Source organism: Drosophila albomicans, chromosome X (assembly GCF_009650485.2).
Source record: "Drosophila albomicans strain 15112-1751.03 chromosome X, ASM965048v2, whole genome shotgun sequence".
NCBI classification, from domain to species: Eukaryota; Metazoa; Arthropoda; class Insecta; order Diptera; family Drosophilidae; genus Drosophila; species Drosophila albomicans.
The window spans coordinates 9,216,291-9,238,455 of NC_047627.2; the positions used below are offsets into that span (position 1 = coordinate 9,216,291).

At 42.3% G+C, this 22,165-nt stretch overlaps 4 protein-coding genes across 5 annotated transcripts; 1 reads left to right on the forward strand and 3 right to left on the reverse strand.

The window, feature by feature from the left end:
• Positions 1-395: 395 nt before the first annotated feature.
• Positions 396-11,807, forward strand: LOC117578035 (beta-1,4-mannosyltransferase egh). 2 transcript variants are annotated; one of them, XM_034263153.2, is made up of 3 exons: positions 396-1,614; positions 8,032-9,519; positions 9,600-11,807. In XM_034263153.2, the coding sequence occupies exons 2-3, from the start codon at positions 8,716-8,718 to the stop codon at positions 10,170-10,172; spliced, it is 1,377 nt and encodes a 458-aa protein (XP_034119044.1). In that variant the 5' UTR covers positions 396-1,614; positions 8,032-8,715; the 3' UTR covers positions 10,173-11,807. The 2 variants fall into 2 exon arrangements, with proteins under 2 accessions (XP_034119044.1, XP_034119043.1); XM_034263152.2 differs by lacking the exon at positions 396-1,614 and adding an exon at positions 3,112-3,324.
• Positions 11,808-12,870: 1,063 nt separating this feature from the next.
• LOC117574289 (chromosome-associated kinesin KIF4) lies at positions 12,871-17,341 on the reverse strand. The gene is made up of 6 exons (XM_034258053.2): positions 17,176-17,341; positions 16,417-17,113; positions 16,202-16,353; positions 14,737-16,135; positions 13,347-14,663; positions 12,871-13,281 (listed from the first exon to the last, which is right to left on the reverse strand). Exons 2-6 carry the CDS (start codon positions 17,082-17,084, stop codon positions 13,227-13,229), a joined length of 3,591 nt encoding a protein of 1,196 aa, XP_034113944.1. The 5' UTR covers positions 17,085-17,113; positions 17,176-17,341; the 3' UTR covers positions 12,871-13,226.
• Positions 17,342-17,670: 329 nt separating this feature from the next.
• On the reverse strand, positions 17,671-18,977 carry LOC117567805 (uncharacterized). The gene has a single exon (XM_034248043.2). It carries the CDS (start codon positions 18,821-18,823, stop codon positions 17,732-17,734), a length of 1,092 nt encoding a protein of 363 aa, XP_034103934.1. The 5' UTR covers positions 18,824-18,977; the 3' UTR covers positions 17,671-17,731.
• Positions 18,978-19,026: 49 nt separating this feature from the next.
• LOC117576882 (probable cytochrome P450 311a1) lies at positions 19,027-20,853 on the reverse strand. The gene is made up of 3 exons (XM_034261997.2): positions 20,601-20,853; positions 19,796-20,529; positions 19,027-19,697 (listed from the first exon to the last, which is right to left on the reverse strand). The coding sequence occupies exons 1-3, from the start codon at positions 20,842-20,844 to the stop codon at positions 19,107-19,109; spliced, it is 1,569 nt and encodes a 522-aa protein (XP_034117888.1). The 5' UTR covers positions 20,845-20,853; the 3' UTR covers positions 19,027-19,106.
• Between the last annotated feature and the right edge of the window lie 1,312 nt (positions 20,854-22,165).

The window sequence follows — 22,165 nt, forward strand, 5'->3', positions numbered from 1 at the left end:
TTTTAGACGTATATTTTTATTTTTTTTTGGTTTTTAATTCATATTTTTTAGATAAATGCTCATTTAAAGAAAACATCTTAAATTCCAATTTGCAAACGAGTTAGCAGCTCTTGTCTGAGAAACATTTCCAGCAAAATGCATAGTTCATACAAAAATACAGCTCATTTTAAATAACTGTATTTTTTCCAACATTCTATTTTTCTCTTAAGAAAATAGCTTTAAAGTGACAACATTCCATTGATTTAATCACATTTTTCACAATTAGTTTAAATAATGAAAAACGGTTAATGTATGCGCAATCAGAAACTAAATCAGTTGGCAATTCTTATTAAATTGCAATAAGTTGGCAGCGTCAGCACTCTTGTTGGGGTAGTTGGCAACTTTAGTGCTGGCGAATTTGGCAACTCTAACAACTAATAAATTTTTTTACTCGGAAAAAACACAGTCACTGTTTTCGGGCTTAATCGAAAATGTGCGCGCCAAGCAAGTAACATATAAGTAAATAACTCATCCGTTCAACAAGCTCCATTACGAACAGAACTCGCACAACAAAATCACTTTTGCAAAAAAAAAAAAATTGTGCCCGCCACCGCCGTCGTCGTCGTCGCCGCTCTCTCACAAAACGTACCAAAAAAAAATAGAAGAAAATTTACAAACTAATCGGAAAAATACTCGCTGGTCGCTGCTGCACTCTGCATTCAAAAATTCGATCGATACCAGTGCTTACTGTGGCCAAATTATTATTTAGCGTGTGTGACTCTATTCTATATATTTTTTTTGTTTTTTCGTTTCGTTATCGACACAAGTGGAGAAGTGAAGAAGGAAAGCAATAAAAAAAAGTTTTGAGAGAGTTGAAGCAGCACTTTTGAGGTGCATAAAGTCGCATGCTCGTCATCATTGCCGGGTGTGAGACGCGAAGAGAGAGGAGCGCAAAAAATTAGCAAGGCACATTTAAAAAAATATATATGTACATACATGTGTACGTTGATTTGAATAAAGATCGCCAGTATTAATGAATTTGTTGTTGTTGTGCAAGCCAAGGAAACATTGAAATACATTTTCTAAGTATAAAAATAAACCAAACAAATCGTCGCTACGGCTAGCAACAAGAGCGGAGGCAGAGAGAGAGAATCACGCACACACGCAAAGGCAAAGCACTTGAGCATCCGCCCAAAGCCCCCGCCTCACACACATATGTAAACACTCATACAAATATACAGCATCAGTTCTTCTTTGGGCGTCATCGATATATTCACGTTTTGTTTACGCGAGGAGCGAACGACACACCCTGTGCTTAAGAAAACAAGAAGAGCGAGTAACGAAAAAAAGGAGAGCCAAGCGCTCTACCCATTCTCCCCCCGCGTGTGCGTAAGCTTAGTGCCTGCTTGTCTGGCGCCTTATCGTCGTCGACAACAACAACAACAAGAGTAACAACCACAACAAAACGCCAGCGATTTTATTGACCGGGGACCGCTCCTGCGAAAAAAATAGAAAAAACAGAAGACAAGCGACAACACGCCATTGCCATTGCCATTGCCAGTTCCTCTTCCTTGTTACATATATTTGACAGCAGCAAGCAAAACCATTAGCCTTTTTTATGTGACCAACAGCATGGTGAGTACAAAATCGAAAGAGCAAAAGAGAGAGGGAGAGTGTATGGTCGTGAGAGCGAGAGCGTGAGCTTTCTAACGGACCTGCACCTGCACCTGCGTGTATATTAGTATTAGCACTATTTTTTTTTCATTTCTTTTTTGGCGTTTTGTCTCTGCCCATCATTCGTTGAGCATACAAGGCCGCTGCTAGCGACGCCGGCCCATTAGTACGTAATACACACGCACACATATACATGATTGTATGTGTGTTCGTGCACGAGACTCGCTTTGCATGTTGGTGCTAGTGTTTGGGAGATGTGGGTGCCCTAGGATTGTGATTTTGGGATTAATTGTACATTAGTGTGACAACATTAAATAAGCGCCATATGTGTGTCAAATAAGGTGTGACTGAGGTAGCCGGGACACACGTTGGTTTTTGAGGGGTTGTTCTGTTCTGGTAGGAGCGGTTTTATTTTGCGTTACTTTATGTGCTATGTACGTGTTTGTACGTGTGAAGGCGAGTTCAATGTATCCCTATTGAGTTTTGAAATGCAAGTTCAATGTATCCCCACCCAAGCGATATCGATATGCAAATACAAATCGATAAATTGTGCTTTAAAGCTGACATGACGCATTTTTTGAAATATTAATCGATAATTGAAGTTGGGACACACCGTGGTTACTCTGGCTACTGCTGATTGCGGCATTTCTTGTTGCTGTTGTTTGTCGTCACAAATGTTGCTTACGGTTTATATTATTTGTAGGCATAATTAACGTACCCTGATTGTATACGCGATGGTTGCTTATCTAGCCACTCAGACACACACACATAAAAACCACGCCCGTGCGTTTGTGTGCGTGTGTGTTTGAACAACCTACTCCGATAAGGAGAGGAGTTGGACGAGGGAGGGGAGAGGGTACTCTTGTACTCGCTAAATGTACTCGCATCGCATCGGTAGCGCGTGACAACCACAGCAACAACAGCAACATTAGGTAGCATTCCAAGTCCAAGTGGCCCACAAGTGGACACCTGTTAATCCCCCCCGCAAGAAACGTTCAACGCAGCTACCGCTTAATATTTGCACTCATACAAACTGCAGTATGCGTGCATGCTTGTGTGTTTGTGTGTTTGTATGCAATGGAAGCCGGCATTTTGAATGCAACCGAAAAAAGTAAATGAGAAGAAAAGCTGAATTGAGCGTGTGATTAAAGTTGAACTTACGTTTTTTTGCATTGTATGTACAATAATAATAATAATAGTGTGTTGTACTTTGATAACATATTTAATTTATTATTATTACTGCGTCTCACAATCACACACGTATGCATGCAGGCATGTGTGTGTGTGTTTGTACAATAAGCCCGCAGCCTGCTCACACACATATGTACGAGCCGTAAGCACGCATACTTAGTAAGTGCTCAATGTCGCGCCGTCTCACTCACACAGCCAAACACACTCATTAGTTGTTGGTAGCAGCGCAGTCGGCATATTGTGTTGTGTTCTCTCCTCGTCTACGTCTCAGTGTAACGGCTGCCTTCGAAGTTCGAGCTTCGAAGCTCCTCACAAAACGAACGAAAAAAAAAAAACAAGTAAAAACTAAAAAGTAAAAATAAAAACTAAATAAAATAACAGCAAAGCAAAGCAAGTGAACGAAGCCCGCGAAAAGTTAACAGACAGATCTCTGCAATGGATTGTTAACAACGTAAACAACAACACATCTACAGTGCACGGGTGGGTAACTCCTCAAGGTGTGGGAGGCGGAGGTGGAGAAGGGGTTTTGTACTTTAAGTGCCCCTCTTTCGCTGCTGCTAAACAACAAAAATCTCACACTTACAAAGTACGCGACGGGGTCATCGAAATCGTCATCGTCATCGACAGCGACAACGGCAGCGCAATGTGTGTGTGCATGTACTCGCATGTACGGACATGTACCGACATGTACTCGAGTGTTGTGTGTTGTACTCAATGTGTGGACTCCAGTCTGGATTTCAATTACGATTCGCACGCATTAACCAAATGAGTTATATATACACTATGTGTATAATATACAACGACTGTAAACTGGGAAGGTTTACGATCATTTTTGTTGGCTTTACGAGCGACGTTCCCCCCTCAGTTTAATTGCACCCGTGTTTTTGTTTCGGGGTGGTGGAGGGAATTCCATAAAGCAAACCGAATCAGTTTCAGTTGCAGTTCGCATTATTTAACTAACCAGAAACTATGTAGATAACTTGCATAGTACTCGAATCCTTTTGTTTAAACACTGTCCCATGTTAAATACTCGACCGACTCTCTATTTTTTTTGTGTGTGTGTGTGTGTTCTCAATTGTTGCAACTTATTGTTTGTTTTGTGCGAAACAACAAAACACATTGTTTTTCACCTCTTTTTGTTATGTGTGTGCAGTGAAGCGACACGTGGTGCAATTTTACAGGGTATCTCAGCGTTTGATTAGCAAACAAATGTTAAGCATACGCAGCGTGTACCACACGAATTTGCAACCCGTGACCTAAACTGCCGTCAGAGAAAGATGGAAACGAATTTCGTCTACAACGAGTTTAGATTTGGGTTTATCGCATTCGTAAATTCATTCAATGAGTTGAGTTGTGAGTGGAAAAAGCCAGGCAATAAAGCAATAATAGTTATTAATTCTATATAACAGATGTGTATTTGTAGCTTATCTTACAGAGTATGCAACTAGTCGAGCAAACGTTTGCAATGCACTTGTTGCACTATTATTAATGCTACTCTCGCCTCGGAGTGTTATTGTTGTTAATGCAAAGTCTATTGTTGAAACGATTGCACTCGAGTATACTATATAGTATAGCTTATACATATATATACATATATATAGCTTATCGCAAGTGATTCAGGTTCATTACGCCCCCTAACACAACAGAGACAGATTGCAAGCAGAGGAGGGAACTTGAAGTATTGTCTATGAGACATTTTTACTTATTCACTTATCTCGCCGGAACTTGCGCTCAGTTAAAAGCGAGATGAATCATGTGAATAATGATTGCAGCGGGCTTTGCAGCTGATAAACTTTCGACTCAATATATATTGTATGCGTGTGTATATATGTGTGTATGTGTAGTAGTAGTAAATCTTGTATCGGTTCAAATTCATCGTCATCGTTATTCGCTCGCAATTAATCACTAAATTATAAATACTCAACACACACACACACACACAAACTTAAAGATATGGAGGTGCATACACACAAATATATATATATGTATATAGAGAACTCCAGATGTTGTTCTTGCCACTCGCTTTGGCTTATCAGTTGTCGCCTGGCTCTTGAGTTATATGAACATCTCTCGTAATCGCAAATGCGAAACGTGCCAACTCCAACAATACCCAATGCCAATTCCCAGTAATCGCAATCATAGCAAAACTGGACGTAATGCCAATGGAAATGGAAATAGAAATATGGAGGTTTGCTTGTTGAGGTATTACTCTGATGTGTTGTTCTGTGCTGTGCTGTGCTCAACCCAACTAGCAACCTTCTTTAATTGATTGTGTCAAGCGATCAATGTTCATTTAATATTAATTGATTGAGCTGTGCACTGTGTGCACTTGAGAGATGCTTAGCAATTAAACTCTAGTTCATTGTAAACTTGAAAAGTACATTTTTTATATTTCGTTTCTCACTTAATTCTCTTGATGTGAATCACTTTATTATGTTGCAAACATGCAGGAAATGAACTTTATTCCGCTCTCTTGAAATCTTTCTGAAAAATGTTACGTTTATTTTGAAGTAGTTAAACAAATTGTGTTAGTCATTACATTTTTGTCACCATCACGAATTGAAACAATAAACAAAGCGAACAAGTTGTCGTCGATTTGCGGAATACTCAATAAATTAGTTTCAACAAATAATTCCAATAATTCCCTTTTGTTTGTTAGTCACTTGCAAAACGGTATTTTCCCATAAAATTAGTGCTAATAATTAGGCTTTAAATAAATAGAATAGACAAGAATACTTTGTTGTCGTTAGATAAGACGTAAAGTTTGTCGCTTGTCGCACACACAAAGTGTGTCACATTTAAATAATCTTGATTTCCACTTAATCAAACGTTGATTAATGAGCCAGAATAACGTAAATAAATGATAAATGCGTCACTCATCAGATGAGCGCAGCGCAAGACTCGCAACTCGAGTAGAGTATGGAGTAGAGAGTATTTACTTTGCGGTCTGTCTCCGCTATCTTGACAAGGACAAACTGTCGTCTAAGATTTGGGGATAGGGAAAGCACGAGTGGCAAAAGCAAACCAAACCAAACCAAATCGAAATAGAATAGAGTGTTGTTATTAATTCCGGTTAGTCATGACCGAGGAGTCATCGCATCGCATCGAATGTATGTTATATAAAAAGAAATATATATATAATATATATGCATATCAATTTCTTTAGAAATCATAATGTGTTTAATGCCTTCAAATATCAATAACGAAATACAAAATTTCCACCGACAATCGCGATAAACGACGCTTAATACCTCGTTTCGTTGCGTTTGCTTTTGATATTTGTGGCTATTTTTTTTTTATTTTTTTTTTCTAGTTTCTGTTTCTGTTGAATTTTTCTGTTGTGCGTTTTGTTTGTTCGGGCGGGTTTTGGTACTTCACTCTTCTATGTATATAGTATAAGTAACGTTTGCCCAATTTATGCCGAGCTAATTGTATTGACTTGACGCGAAGGCTAATTGCTATGAATATATATATATATATATATCTACTTATATAGGTTGTATAACCCTCGCTTGGCGTGCACGCCACTCAAATGCGATGTGACATCGGCGGCCTCTCTTAACTCTGGATGAATATAAAATGTTTAATTATTGAAAAACGAGCCACACAAACAACAACAACAATGAGAATGAAAATGAAAACGAAATTGAAGCAATTTGAATCTAATCGATGGCATTTGAACTTTGATAATTATTGGGGCCAAATAGCGCTAGACCTCATGTAAATTTATATTAAGCATACGACCGCGAGTCCAGCTGCGGCGAATAGGTGACATGCTCTCCCTCTCTCTCTCTATGTGTATGTGTGTGTGTGTGTGTGTAGTTATGCGGGCAACATTCATTCGCCAATCTCGGTGCAAACAACAACAGCAAAAACAATAACCAAAAATAAAAACGTTGCTGGTTTTGAGAGCGCTTTAAGCACTTCGGTTATGGCTTGATACACACGCGATGCTTCTGATAAACACACTCACACACACACGCACACACACACACACACTTTGGCATGTGGGTTTCACACTTTACAGTTGTAAATTTCGTCGTAAAACTCGCAGCTATTTTCAGTCAATTTTTTGTTCTTTCCATTTCTGTTTCTTATAGCAATTGTTTAGCTTTGTTTTCTATTTATTTATTTTCCATTTGTTTTTTTTTTTTTTTGGCATTTCTATAACATTTCTTTGGATGACTGACTAATTGGGCAAATTGGAAGCTGTCTTAATTTTCTTTTTTTTCTTTTGCGATTGTTTCTTTTTGATATCTGACGTAAGTGCTCACGACGATATCATCTATATATCGAGTCTCAGCTCGGAGGGAGTACAGTTAACTGGCTAGATCTGTCGTATCAAGTATTAGTCGCACATAAATCTACATAAATTATACGGATTTGCAGTTCAATACGCCCCCAAAGTTGTTGTTGCTATTCCATTTTAAATATTAGTAAACTAAATACAATAATTTGTTGAACCGGTTTTTCCACGAGTGGGAATCATCTCAAGTATAGCTAAAATCTATGAACATTTGTACTTAAAAGTGACTTTAGTTTACAATATGTATAAAGAATCTTTTCTTCGCCTTCGAGTCGCTGACAATCGATCTTTCTTTCGTTTTTTGTTGATTTTTAATTAAAACTAAATTTGTATTTTGATTGATGGAATTCTTTTCAATTCAGTCAAGTGCATTTAAATCAAATGAATCAAGAATACTAGATGTGAATTTTTTTTATGAACTCTCTTCATATTTCATATTTGTCTTGTACTTAACAATCTATTTATTGGCAATATCCTTGAATGACGCAATGTTTTGGTGGCACTTTGAAACGCTGCTGCTGATATCATAATGCCGACGACCAGCGATTAGTGATGACTGGGCTAATAGAATTAACGGTATTCCATGTGGCAATTGGTGGTTGGCAACGCACAACACAACACAACACAATCTCAAAAAACTCAATTGACTGATATGAGAGAGAGAGAGAGAGAGAGATAAAGTCTTGCGGTCGATTTGTTGTATTTGGCTATTATCTAAGTTCAGTCAAACTACAGCGACATATATCAATTCTTTCATTTACTATATCTGTGTGACGAAAGCGAGTGGCCCTTTAATTGAATAGTATTCATTTTGATTTCGAGTCGAGTCGAGTATTTATTTATTTATATGTATTATATTTTGTGTTCTTTTGCTTTTGCAGAAATGAGTGCCTCATCAGTGTCCGTGACGGTTTCGAATCCAAGCGAATTAACAACGGCAACAGCCAAGGGCAACAGTTGAAGTCGACGTCGAAGTCGAATTCGAAATCGAACTTGTGGGTGTTGTATGCAACGAAAAGAAGATATAGAAAACAAAAGATATATACAAACAAAAGATATATATATTTAACGAAACGAAGCGAGAAAGAGTGAGAGCGAGAAGAGCCACAAAGATACAACAGTATAACATATAACATATAGCATAACCTAGAGATACAATCTATAAGAAAAAAGAAAGAAAGAAGATTACGATTAAGATACGAACGAAATTCCCTTTTTGCGAAAGAGTCAAAAAGAAGAGCTGGCACAAAGAAATCAAAATAAAACAAAGTAAAACTCCTTTCTCTCAGCTGAGGCACAAAGATACGAAGTTACGAACAAAGCACACACACACACAACGGAGCCACGCCCACATTTTTGAAGCCTACGCCTGGAACACAAACTAAATAAAATAAAAATAGAAGTTAATACATAAAATTTAGGATTTAAAAGGCACCCAGTGAAAGTTGCAAACGACGTTTAAATATTAGTACACAACACACACATACACACACACACGCACACACACACATTTATACATATAGCTAGTTATATAGAAAGAGGAAGAGAGACAGTGGGCACTCGATATGATGAACTCGACCACTAAACATCTGCTGCACTGCACGCTCCTCATCACTGTGATAGTTATCTGCGAAGTATTCTCCGGCGGTATTAAGATCGATGAGAACTCCTTTACGATTGTCGATCCATGGACTGAGTATGGCCAGGTGGCCACCGTATTGCTGTACTTACTGCGATTCCTCACGCTCCTCACCCTGCCCCAGGTGCTCTTCAATTTCTGCGGCCTCGTCTTCTACAATGCCTTCCCCGAGAAGGTTGTGCTCAAGGGCAGCCCACTGTTAGCGCCCTTCATCTGCATCCGTGTGGTCACACGGGGCGATTTCCCCGATCTCGTCAAGATGAATGTGCTGCGCAACATCAACACGTGCCTCGACACCGGCCTCGAGAACTTTCTCATCGAGGTGGTCACCGACAAGGCGGTGCATTTGGCCCAGCATCGACGCATACGTGAGATCGTTGTGCCCAAGGAGTACAAGACACGGACCGGCGCCTTGTTCAAGTCCCGTGCACTTCAGTATTGTCTCGAGGATACGGTGAATGTGCTGAACGATAGCGATTGGATTGTGCATTTGGATGAGGAGACGCTCCTCACCGAGAATTCGGTGCGTGGCATCATCAATTTTGTGCTCGATGGCAAGCATCCGTTTGGCCAGGGTCTCATCACCTATGCCAACGAGAATGTGGTCAACTGGCTGACCACCTTGGCCGACAGTTTTCGTGTGTCCGATGACATGGGCAAACTCCGGCTGCAGTTCAAATTGTTCCACAAGCCACTCTTCAGCTGGAAAGGCAGCTATGTGGTCACTCAGGTGAGTGAGCTGCTCTTGGTTCAATTCTTCAATTCTGTTTACATTTCTAATTCATTGATTTCACATTTCACATTTTGCAGGTTGGCGCCGAACGTTCGGTCTCCTTTGACAATGGCATCGATGGCTCCGTGGCCGAGGATTGCTTCTTTGCGATGCGCGCCTTCAGTCAGGGCTACACGTTCAATTTCATCGAGGGCGAGATGTACGAGAAGTCACCGTTCACCCTGCTCGATCTGTTGCAGCAACGCAAGCGTTGGCTTCAGGGCATCCTTCTCGTTGTCCACTCAAAGATGATACCGTTCAAGCACAAGCTGCTGCTGGGCATTAGTGTTTACTCGTGGGTGACCATGCCGCTCTCGACATCGAACATCATCTTTGCCGGCCTCTATCCGATACCGTGTCCCAATCTCGTTGATTTCGTCTGCGCCTTCATTGCGGCCATCAACATCTATATGTATGTGTTCGGTGTGATCAAATCCTTTTCGCTGTATCGCTTTGGACTGCTCAAGTTTCTGGCGTGTGTCCTGGGCGCTGTGTGCACGATACCCGTCAATGTTGTTATCGAGAATGTGGCTGTCATTTGGGGACTTGTTGGCAAGAAGCACAAGTTCTATGTGGTGCAGAAGGATGTGCGTGTCCTCGAGACGGTCTAAGTGCGCAAACAACAATTGATTTGACAGTAATTAACTGTAATTAACACACACACACACGTACACACAAAACAATTAATCAAAATGCAAACCAAATGAAACAAAACAACAAAATGTAATCGCACAATCTGATGCAGCAGCAGCAACTTTATACATCCAACATCAACATCGACATCGTCATCAACATCAACAGCAGCAGCAGCAGCATCTGATCTTCGTTACTTTGTAAGCTTAAGTTGCACACCAACACACACGCACACACACAAACACACGGCATCTAAGTTCGTTTTGAATAATCTTTTGGCTCCAGCAACACAAACAAAATAATCAAATGGAACGCAATTGCCAAAATCGCTAGAACAAACAGATTCTACACATAGAAATATATATGTATACGCTTTGTATATGCACACACACTAGCACACACCCACACACACACACAGCGTGAGAAAGCAACAACAACAACAACAAGAAGAAGAAGAAATCGTTCTAATCTTTAGACCTCTCCATTAAGTGTAATTTTTTTTTTTTGATAGTCATTAGTAGAAGAAGCTGAGAAATAATAAAGGAAAACTACGAAAAGAAGATGAAGAAAAAGCGATGCAGCGGAGCAGCAGTAAATTTAAAGAAGAAGAAGAAGAAGAGTTAAAAGAAACGCTATATATTTATATATTGTATGTACTATATTATGTAGAATTATTATTATTATCATTATCTTTATTATTATTATTATTATTTAAAAACAACAAAACAAAGCTACATGTAATCTGTGTACATTAATGTATTGTAAATTTGCTAAAACAAAAAAGAGAAAAACAACAACAAATGTTAAATATCATTCACACCAAAATACCAATCCACTCACAACAAGAACATTGAGAAACAATCTTAGACTTTTGTGTACTTACATATTATATGTATGTTTTATGTATGGCCTAATTATGTATATGTATGTATAGCTGTAAGCAACCAACACACACACACTCACACACACACACACACCGCCATAATAGTAGCAACAAAAAACTAAAAAAAAAAAAACGTAAAGCGTAAAAAAACAAACAACCAAAAACTAGCAACAATTGCTTTTCATTTGTTAAACATTTCGTATTTATTACACGCACATTAACACACACACACGTACACACGCACACACACTAACCCTAATGAAAACCGATCAAAGTTGGCTTTAACTACACACAAACACACACGCACATGGTGTGAATGATATTTTGTATATCGTGTTTTAAGATCTGTTCTGGTCGCGGCCCCGTCGAATTTTTGCATTCATTTATTAACTTATGTACTTATATACATAACTGTATATATCTCTACCTTTTTTTTATGTTACTGTTATTGGTGCTTTTAAGAGACAAACACAGACACACGCTCACACCCAAACACACACATACACATTTGCATAGACAACAGCCCAAAGCCGCCGCCAGAAGTGAGTCGTCATCCTCCCCCCCACCCCCACCCCTTGAAAACATCACCTCTCCCTCCCACACATAGTTACACTTCTTACATCCACACAACACATACAATAACAAAAACAAAACAAGAAAACTGTTTGCAAATAGAAAAAAAAGAACCAAATACAAAACGATAATAAAATGAAAAATTAAAAAAACAAAACTCCCAATCTCTTTTTAAAGAAAAAAAAAAAACAAGTAAGAAAGCTAAAATCGAGTATGCTCGACTGTGAGATACCCGCCACCCATTTTGCGGTATTCTCAAAATTTACCAAATATACTACAAAAAAGCTAAAAACATACCAAATGGTATATTTTGTTTATCGATATAGTACCGCATTCAAAATATACCATAGACGGCACAATATACCGGATTGACGGTCAAAGCAACTAGTAACTAGTAACAACTAGCAACCCCTAGTAAGTAGGCGCTTTTGCCCATTCAAAAGTATTTCTTTAATAACTTCGACAATTTTGATCTGATCGCAATCAAATTTTCAGGAATTATAACTACTATTGTTATTATTGTATATTGTTATTATTGTACCAAAATTCGCAAATCTAGCTTTCAAATTACGCTTGTTATTCGATTTTTTTATTTGCGGGGGCGTAAGTGGGGGTGGCAAAAATTATAGCTCTATCTCTTATAGTCTCTGAGATACAGTGTTTCACGCGGACAGACGGACAGACACACATACGGACATGGCTAGATCGACTCGGCTGTTGACCCTGATCAAGAATATATATACTTTATAGGGCCGGAGATGCCTCCTTCTAGCTGTTACATACATTTCCTGCCGGCACAAAGTTATAATACCCTTCTACCCTATGGGTAGCGGGTATAAAAACAAGCAAAGCTAAATTTATTCAAACAAATAAATTACAATGAATATAAAAAAAAATTCAAATTTCTCGATTCAAGTGCCAATGAAAGTTAGTTCTTTAATAAACAGCAAGCGAAAAATAGCAAGGACAATTTTTAACAAGACAATTTTTATAAGATATAGTGTGAGTGGACTGTAAAAACGATTGATAGATAAATTGGTAGCTCTAATTATCAATGTGATGACTCGTGCAAAAGACCAAGTTATGCAACAAATTCAAAAATTCCCCGGGAAAAACCAATCAACCAACTTTCTGTCGATCATTCTTATCGACAAAGAATTTACTAAGGTTCATGGGACTTATTTGAATAAATTCCACTAATCAATGAGAAACAATTCGAACTGCGTATATGAAAACATTTTATTTAAATTACTAAAGAAATATTGAATAGGTATTGGAGAAGAAATGTGTTCGAAGATAACACAGATTTTTCTTTAGGTATTCCTATACTTAATTCTGTTTGCTATGATTAATTTGTTATATAAAAGAAATGTACAACTCTCAGTTCTGGGCCACAAAAAAATTCACGTATAACATTTTACAACTCGAAAGGAATTTTTAAAAGGGCTAATGAGTAAAATTCAAATAATAGATAAACATATTAAAATCTAAGACAATAACTTAAGAGAACCAACTAACTTAACTAATAGTGTATGAGAAAAAAAATTATTGTTCGGATCGAGTACGAGGAGGCATCTCAAAAAAACTTCTTCTTGGCGGATGGCGTATTCAAAGTGAGTTGCGAGTGACGGCTGGGGCATGAAAAATGAGAAGTCAATGAAAATGCAAATTTGTTGTCTATAATGATGACACTTACATGGATAACGTAACGTTGGGCGTTGACTGTATCGAATTTGCGTTCTTCAATGGACTAACATTTCGTATAGTGTCGGGAGTTGAGTTGGGCTCATCGATATCTCCATTGATGGCTTTGGACGACAGGCTGTTGAGCGTGGTAGTCAAATTCGGCGCCGACGAATCGTTCTCCTTGCCGCCATTGCTGTCGCCTCCATTCAGGGGATTTTGGCAGTCACCGTGACAGCCACACTTTGGACCACATCCGCGATCCATTGCATTGCACTTGCAACGTTTTGTGTTGCATTTTAAGCGTTTGCATCGACAGGATTTTTTAGTCTCAGTCACAGTTGTCATCAAACTCGAGTCGGTGGTGTTCGATAAATTCGCATTGCTTGTCGAACTGATGTTGGTGGCCTTTGCCTCGGGCGACGAAGTTGCAGATGGTGCCGTTGAATTGGATTTGTGCTTAGCCGGACCTCTGGAACGTTTGGGTTCTGGTATCCACTCGGGATCACTGTCCACGAAATCTTGGATCTCTTCACTGTCATAACTAGTATTCAAGTCAACGGTCTCATACACTAGTGATTCCATGTGTGATTTTTTCTTTTGTGCTTTGGCCTTTAGCGCGTCCACCTCCTGCTGCAGCGCCTCCATGGAGCGCAGTGTCTCTTCCACGAACTGCTCACGCACCGCATCCTTAGCTTTATCATTGTTCTCGTCATCGCCCTTTGGCCGTGTTGTGCGCAATAGCAGCGCTACCTTCTCCTCGTAGCTGCGTTGTTGATTTAGTAGCAGTTCCGCATGCTTGTATTCGGCTTGTCGGCAACGTTTGGCCATTTCTTCGAGGCGCTGCTGCGCCTCGTTCAGCTGACTGCGCTGCACCTTTTGCTCCATGATGCCCTGGGACTGTTCGCGTCGCTGTTGCACCAGACTCTTTAGCAGCTGCTTGTTAATCGCCCGCGATTCACCAATGCTCTGAACATTCTCGCAAAGCGCACGAATTCGACTATCCAAATCGATGGTGGACACCTTCTGCTGCAGATCGGCGATTTGTGCGTTACGCATCTCCAGCTCCTCCTCGAGGCTGGCCAGCAGCTGTGCTTGTTCGCCCTGTGGTTGTGTCTGTGCCGACTGTTTGATCTCATTGCAATGAGCATTGATGACAGCTCTGTCTTCCATCAGCTGTTCCAAACTGTGCTCTGCATCGATGAGCGAGAGTATCACCTCGAGCTCGCGATCGACAAGCGCATCCAGCTTGGCTGCACCCGGTTGATCCTTGGCGTGTCGCTGTCGTTGCGCTTGGGCCGCACGTTGACGCTCTAGGGCATCTTTTAGACTACACAAAAGAGAGCGAGAGAGATTGATTAACACCTGTCTCGCTTTGTATATCGATTTGCTGGCTAACTTACCGCTTGTTGGTGGCCAACGCCTCCTCGCATTTGCGCTTCAGCACCTGCCGCTGTTTGGCATGCAGCGTCTCCTTGCGCACCATTTCGCTCTGCATCTTGCGATCCTTGCTCTTAAGCTGCGTCATCTGTTTCTCGCTGTTCAGCTTCCACTGGCGGAAACGCTCGGATTCGCCGCGCATTGCACGTATCAGCTTCACCTTGGACTCCTTCATGGCGCGTATTTCGGTGCTCAGATTCTGTATCTTTTCCTTCTCTTTTTCGCGAATCTTCAGCAAGTTCGCCTGCTGGACAATCTTGCGACGCATTTCGCTCACCTCGTTCTCCAACACCTTCAAACGTTTGCGCCGCTCCTCTGCCAGCTTGCACGATGTATCCTTTGACTTGATGTTGCGCAACTGATCCAACAGTTCACGTCGCTCGGTCTCCAACAGCTCGATCTTTTGTTCGCTTTGCTTGAACTTCTCATCGATGTCATCGTCCTGAAATTGCGAGAAATTGCGCATCACGCGATCGTGCAGCTCCTGCTTCAAATTCAGCTGGCGATTGATGCTGCGCAGTTCGCCATTTAGATTCAGTTGCTTCATCGTGTGCTCCTCATTCGCCGACTGCAGCAGCTCATGTGTTTCATCGCCACAACTCGAGCCAGAGTTGCCCTCATCATGGACACCGCCGCCGCCGGCAACGCCGCTACCATTGAGACATTCGTTGCGATGCGTTAGCAAAACGCTTTCCGCTTGCTGCAGTTCCTCGTCCACGCACGTCACTAGCTGCGTAATATCGCGCAATTGCTGCTGCCACTGCACATCGGACTGCGATTGTTCCCCAGCCATCTGTTCCATCTGCGGGATTGTTGTCTCCGTCAGCTTTATCTTCAGCTCGTGCACATGCGCCTTGAGCTTCTCGTGCGCCACTTCGGCAATGTGGGCGCGCATCTCATTCTCGGCCAGATCGATGAGTGTTTGTTGCAGCTCCTGCTGCAGTCGACGATTCATCTTCTCAATGCGCGCATTCGTCTCCTGCAGCTGCTGCAGTTGCTCGCTAATCCGTTGACCCTCCAGCGCCGAATTGCCACCATTCTCAATGCCAGCGCCAAGAGTGGTTGCAAGGCCAGCAACTGCGCCACCGCCACCACTCGCCAGCAATTCCATGCGCAGCTTCTGTATGATATCCTTTAGCATCATCACTTCAGCCGCATGCGGATCCAAATTGACAACGGGCTTGTTTTTGATCTGCAGCGCTCGATCCGCATAGCGCAGCGTGCTGAGCGTCTCGGCCACATTATAGTCGGCGGGACTGACGCAGGCTATCATCAGTGTTACGGAATTGCCGCCCAGGGAATCTTGCAGCAGTCGCGTTAGCTTCGACTGGCGATAGGGCACGTAGCCAACCGACTGTCCAGCTAAGCAATGAGAAAACATACGATTAGTAGTCGGTTCGCAAATCGAGCAGGAAATACAATACTTACAGCCAAGTGCATTGATGACATTGCCCAGCGCCAGCAGACCCTTGTTGATGTTGACGCCCTCTTTGAAGCGATCACCACTGGCTAGTGTCTTTGAGCACCGCTCCGAGCCCGCCAGATCCACCAAATTGAACTTGGACGTGGTCACCGATTTTCTATGCATTTTAAAGTATGTTAATGTAAAGCGATTAAATTGACTTTTTGCGTTGGATACTTACTGGCCGGTCTTACGGGTAGCGACCACAGTTAGCGTGAAGATGGCATGCGAACGCGATGAGGTCTCATTCATGGCTGTGGAGGCAACAGCACGTCCCGAGGAGCCACGCATCAGTTGATCGGTAACCTGTTTGGCATTCTTTACCTCCACCTCGGTGAGTCCTGGTATAACAATGCGATTCTTATCCTCGCGAATATCGACAGTGCTCTCTTCGCGTTTGTTTGTCGAGAACAGATCAAAAAACTGTTCCTGATATAGCTCGACAAACGAGCAGCTGATTTCAAAGTTATACTCCTCCTCCATGGCGGCCATCTCCTTGAATATGTCGTGCACAGCACGAGGTATTACGCCCACATTTTCATCCATCACACCATCGAAAGCTGTGCCCATGGTGAACGTTTTACCAGATCCTGTTTGTCCATAGGCTAAAATGGTAACGTTGTATCCGTTGAGCAATTTCTTGAGCATGCCTTGCACACAGCTCTCGTAGATGCCTTGCTGGCTGTCGCTACTGTCGAACACATAGTTGTAGGTGAACGAATCGTTGCGATTCACCGTTACCTGTGGCACGCCGTCAACCAAGCGGCGCACCGCAATGCGGCATCCGCGCTCAAGTTCCGATTTAACGAGCGGACGCACGCGCAATGCCACAGCCACCGAATCCGACATGACAAGGAGATTTTACACTAATTGAACAACTGTCACAAAAGATAGGACGATGAAGAATGGCGATCATATTTTCTCATCTTCGCCCGCTTACCTGGATTATTTTGTATTTAGTGATTTATTGTACAATTTGCGGCATGCAACACGTAGACGACGAAAATGATGCACGTTAAATTAATACATACGTTTTAACACAAAACACTTAAAACAAATGCCTGCAAGAGTTTTTCCAGCAGTTCTGTTGCAAAAAAATTCGAAAAATGGTGGGATATCATCGATAATTTGACGGCGTCGGCCGATTGGTGTTGGAAACAAAAAAAGTGTGTACACACTAGTTAATTACGATTTATTACTCGCTCGATAACAAATTTATATGACCGCAAGCTTAAACGAATATACACTTACATTAATATATGCGAGAAAATGTTTAAGAAAAATGTAACCATTTAAATTACTAATATTGCATTCGCTGTGTATTGATGCAACCGATAGCCACCAGTAGTAGTCGATAAGCCTACTGTCGAAATTTAAATTGTTATCGTTTTGCATAGAGGCATTCCCCCAGCAGATAAAGAAAAAGATTGATAAGAAATTATACTGACTAGAATGCTTTCGATCACATGTTTATCGATAAAAAGAATGGAGATTAATTAACAGCATGATATACTTGAGATTTGCTGCAACTGGTCACGTCTGATGTAGATCTTCGGTAGCGTCAGCATATTTAAATCGCCATCGAGCCGATCCAGTTCGTTCTCTAATTCGATCTTGAGATTGCGCACACGCAACGTGCCCATCGAGATAGGTAACCGATTGTACTGCCATATGAGATCGTTGTATCGCGCCTGCGCCGCTTGCAGCAATGCCAAACGCTGCGGCTCCGTCAGCAGCACCTGCTGATCAGTGCTCCTCCGCTCCTGCTCGATAGTTTGCTGGCATATTGTTGTTGTTGTCCCCTCGGGCCCGGGGCTTGAAGAGATGGCTTGTGATTTGTGAGTGACACAAGAGGAATTGCTGCGCGTGCTCAGCGGCTGATCCAGCTGTGGATGCTGCTCTACGTCTGTAATATCGGGTATGGACAACTGCAACGCACGTGACAGGCCATTGTCAGCAGGCTCTTCGTTATCTGGCTGCACTTTTGCTGTCGAGGCACGTTTGGCACGTGGCAGTGCGGTCGCCACATCGTCGAAATGCCTTTGTAGATGCTGTTGCCGTGTGCACGGCAAGACAGCAGCATGACAGCTGCGACGTTGTGCCGACCTCTTGCCGAGCTCAAAGTTGGAGGCAGTGCGTCGCAGTTGATCACCCGCTTCATCACCTGAGGCAGCAGTTACTGGCAACGGCGGCGGTTCGTCGCCTTCGCTGCAAGTAGGACGCAACAATTGTGCCTGCTCAGTGCATTTGAGTAGCGCCGCACTGAGGAACTGCTGATCATTAATGTCCTCTGTCTGGATTTGCTTCTCAGACCGCTGTCCGCCGACGCTCTCGCCGGTAGAAACCGCGCTTAATCCGTAACAAGCACGTCCCATGCGCCCACCTTCGATGAGTCGACGTTGCGTCTCAATTAGCGGCGGTGTGACGGCACGACGTCCCATGGATGCCGTTGTGGGCAGCTCATAGCGGGGTACCGGCTGCCGTTGACGCTCCATGCGACGCATCGATAACAGTTTGTTTTCACGCAGAAAGTTAAGCTGTGTGCTGCTGCAGCCCTGGTCGTGTATCTTTGAACGTTTCATCCACATGATGCGCCGCAATACAAATGTCCCAATGTACAAGATAATCAAAAATATATAAACAAACAAAAGTGTAAAACAAATCAACGTGTGTAAGGAACTGACAAAATTATCAAAAAGACGCGTCGTTCAAACTTGGTGCCAGGGATACATACACAACATGAACGTTAAATATACTAAATGGTTTCATGAAATATACCGAGGTAATGTATCAACACATTAAGCTTTATATGAAAACCAACAATATGATGTAGTAAACTATAATTTTATACATTTAAGGTTCTCCGACACTTTATTCTTCGACGTTGCGAGGCAGAAATTTGATGTTTATGCCATCGCGAAAGCGCAATACCATCTGCGCCATCAGAACAGGCTCCTCCAAGGGATCAGCTAGCTGTAAGTGGAAGCTGTCCACAATGCGCACTGTGAGCAGCTTCATCAGCAGCAGCGAATACTTGCGTCCAATGCACACGTGTGGACCACCCGAGAAGGGTATGTAACTGTAAGGAGGCGGTGGCGTCTCTTTGTGTTGCTTATCAGGCAGCCAACGATCTGGATTGAACTCATAGGGTGCGGCAAAATAGCTGGCATCATGGGCCAAGCCATACATATTGATCCAGAGCGTGACGCCGGCGCAGTAGCGACGACCGCCAATTGTTGTAGTTTTGGTCGTCTGGCGACCAGTGCTGGGCACAATGGTGTAATGACGAAGTACCTCCTTGATGAGAGCGTCCAGATAAACCAGCTGATTGAGGGCATCCAAATTGAAGGCGCCGCCAGGTGGCAACTTAGCCACTTCGACGTGCAGACGCCGCTGCACATTAGGATACTTGGCCAGCGCATACAGCACAAAACCCATGGACGCAGTGGTCGTGTCAACGCCCTAGACAAAAAAAATGGATTGAATGGTCACACTGCCTGAATGTTTATAGCTGTGCAGCATATCGATGTTGTCGACAGTCGATAGCCCTGGTTACTCACCGCAAACACAAAAGTGTTGACCTCGTCGCGTATTTGCTGCCTGCTCAGCGGTGCCGAAAGCAGTGCATCAAGCAGAATGCGTGGTTTACGCTGCACTTCGTCCTCCTGCTCCTCCTCCTCCTCCTGTTTCAGTTGCTTGGCTCGCTGCTCTATGACCCCCTCCATCAGCGTGTGTATCACATCTAACTGCGCGCTCAGTTCTCGCCACAGTGCCGTGCGTTTAAATACAAAGTCAGAGGCCAACATCGGATTGATCATACGCTTGAAGAGCAGTTCGCCGCTGCGATGAAACGCCGACACAATGGGTGAGTGGTGCTGCTGCTCTTGAGTATTCAACTGATGACCCATAGAGGTGTCCACTATGGCATCCAGCAGGCAAGCAAACAGATGATCGGTCACCTCAATGGCGACGCCCTTCGTTTGCTTCAGTCGCACCAACAGACGATCGGCATGCTTGGCCACAGCTGGCGCAAAGCTGCGCAATAACTGCGGTTGAAACGCTGGCGTCATTAGGCGACGCTGTGTGGCCCAATAGCGGCCATGGCTAATCAAGAGGCCGTTGCCAATCAATGGGGATAGCTGTTGAAATGTGTCCGCCTTGAGCAGCGTGGGATCGTGTAGCGCCTGCTGTGTCTCCTCGGCGGTATGCAGAAACACCCAGAGCTGTGGCCCCAGCCAAAGGCGATAGGTGTCGTTAAAGCGTTCGCGCAGCTCTGTAAACACCAGAAAGATGACTGCAACAACCAACTGCTTGAACTGCTTTCACTGCTTGCTATGCACTAAACACTGCTTACATGCGACTTACATTCTGGCTTCAATTTGCCCACCATCTGCGCATTGCCCAGCAACGGCATCGCCCAAGGACCTGCCAAACTACTGCCCAGGAAAATTAGCTCACGTTTGCTCCAAACCAACAGCAAGACGAACATCAAGCTAAACAGCAACCACAGCAGCGCCATCGTGAACGTTTCGTTTGCCGCACACTTCGAGAACTGATTAAATGCTGAGACCACTCGCTCAATCAGTTGCTGATTGCTGCTAATCAACATGCGATATCAATGCATTGGGATTTGGGTTGCAGTTCAGCGTACGCTTAACAGCGTTTAGCTCTGCTAAATGCCAACGCAATTGATTCAATTGGCAATTGAAGAATTAGAAATTTTAATATTTATTGGCTAATCTTCGAAGTGCATTGTAGATATTTTAGAATTACTTTCTATGTTCTCAAATAATGTTTTGTTATTTATATTGACAATAATGTACTGACTATTTAATAATTTAAATATATTAAGAAAAGCAACAAAAAGCTTAAAAATAAGCTACCTCAAGGTAAGTACTGGTAAGTAATTCAATACAAGCACATCGAAACCTCTGCAATTACATGTAATACGCATAGTTTGCTAAAATTTGCTTCAAAAGCAGCATGAAAGTATGCTACACAAAATATCTGCTGCTTGCGTTTGATGTAAATCCACTTGCTACTCCATTATGTTCGCCTGGTATTTCAACTGCTCTACGCGGCAGTTTGCAAGGAAATTCATTCAAGAGTTCATGAAACCTTTATACATACATACATACATCATACACACATACATCGCCCCGAACAGCACAAATGTGCTACAACAGCTAGCGAAATACCAGGCGTACATAAATCAGCAGTAAGCAGAAGTGCTGAAAGTCAACGACAATTTAAATTGGAGCAGCCTAAAAGTATGCAATAAAAATGTATTTGCTATATGTGGCGATTAACATTAAAATTATGCGGCCTGAAATTATGCTACAAAAAATTGAAAGTGATGTGCAAGTTTTAGAAAACTGATCTTAGCTCAGTCATATCCTGTCGGATATTGACGGGACTTGTTGCAATCGATTCGTGGTATCGATATCTATCGATTGGCATCAAAAAACTATGGTGTTATCTAAGAATCCAATACTTGTAAAATTTCAGCTTCAGAGCGAGTAGAAAATGGTCGAAATTACAAAATCCTGAATATCTCACAAAGTAACAGGACGATTTGAATGTGCTTTGGTAGGTTTATAGCCCTGTTAAATATAAATTGATTGACACTAATTTCAGTGTGATCCTGCCAAGGACTCTTGAGATATCGTTAATTTTCTACAGAGCAAAAAGTCCTTTTATCTCAGCCGTTTGAAGGACTTTCAAGGATATTATTTTAGTTTCTGCATCTTTTCATAACCACCTACCGATTTGGAAAAGGACATCCGAATCATCCTTAAAATGGCGAAGTTACAGCGGAAAATCTGAAATTAGGACGATTTTTCTATGCCACCCCCTTGGAAAATTTTTCGAAAATTTTTTTAGTATAATTTTGCAAATTCTTGAATGCAAATCGATACTGCTGACCTCTG

Excerpts from the sequence above, each read along its gene's own strand:
- LOC117578035 (XM_034263153.2), top strand. The coding sequence starts at position 8,716 with ATGATGAACTCGACCACTAAACATCTGCTGCACTGCACGCTCCTCATC. Across the intron at positions 9,520-9,599 it reads GCAGCTATGTGGTCACTCAG|GTTGGCGCCGAACGTTCGGT; the intron begins GTGAGTGAGCTG and ends CACATTTTGCAG.
- LOC117574289 (XM_034258053.2), bottom strand. The coding sequence starts at position 17,084 with ATGTCGGATTCGGTGGCTGTGGCATTGCGCGTGCGTCCGCTCGTTAAA. Across the intron at positions 16,354-16,416 it reads GCTACCCGTAAGACCGGCCA|AAAATCGGTGACCACGTCCA; the intron begins GTAAGTATCCAA and ends TAAAATGCATAG. Across the intron at positions 16,136-16,201 it reads TGTCATCAATGCACTTGGCT|CTGGACAGTCGGTTGGCTAC; the intron begins GTAAGTATTGTA and ends CTCATTGCTTAG.
- LOC117567805 (XM_034248043.2), bottom strand. The coding sequence starts at position 18,823 with ATGTGGATGAAACGTTCAAAGATACACGACCAGGGCTGCAGCAGCACA.
- LOC117576882 (XM_034261997.2), bottom strand. The coding sequence starts at position 20,844 with ATGTTGATTAGCAGCAATCAGCAACTGATTGAGCGAGTGGTCTCAGCA. Across the intron at positions 20,530-20,600 it reads GGGCAAATTGAAGCCAGAAT|TCATCTTTCTGGTGTTTACA; the intron begins GTAAGTCGCATG and ends TGGTTGTTGCAG. Across the intron at positions 19,698-19,795 it reads TCAACACTTTTGTGTTTGCG|GGCGTTGACACGACCACTGC; the intron begins GTGAGTAACCAG and ends TTTTTTGTCTAG.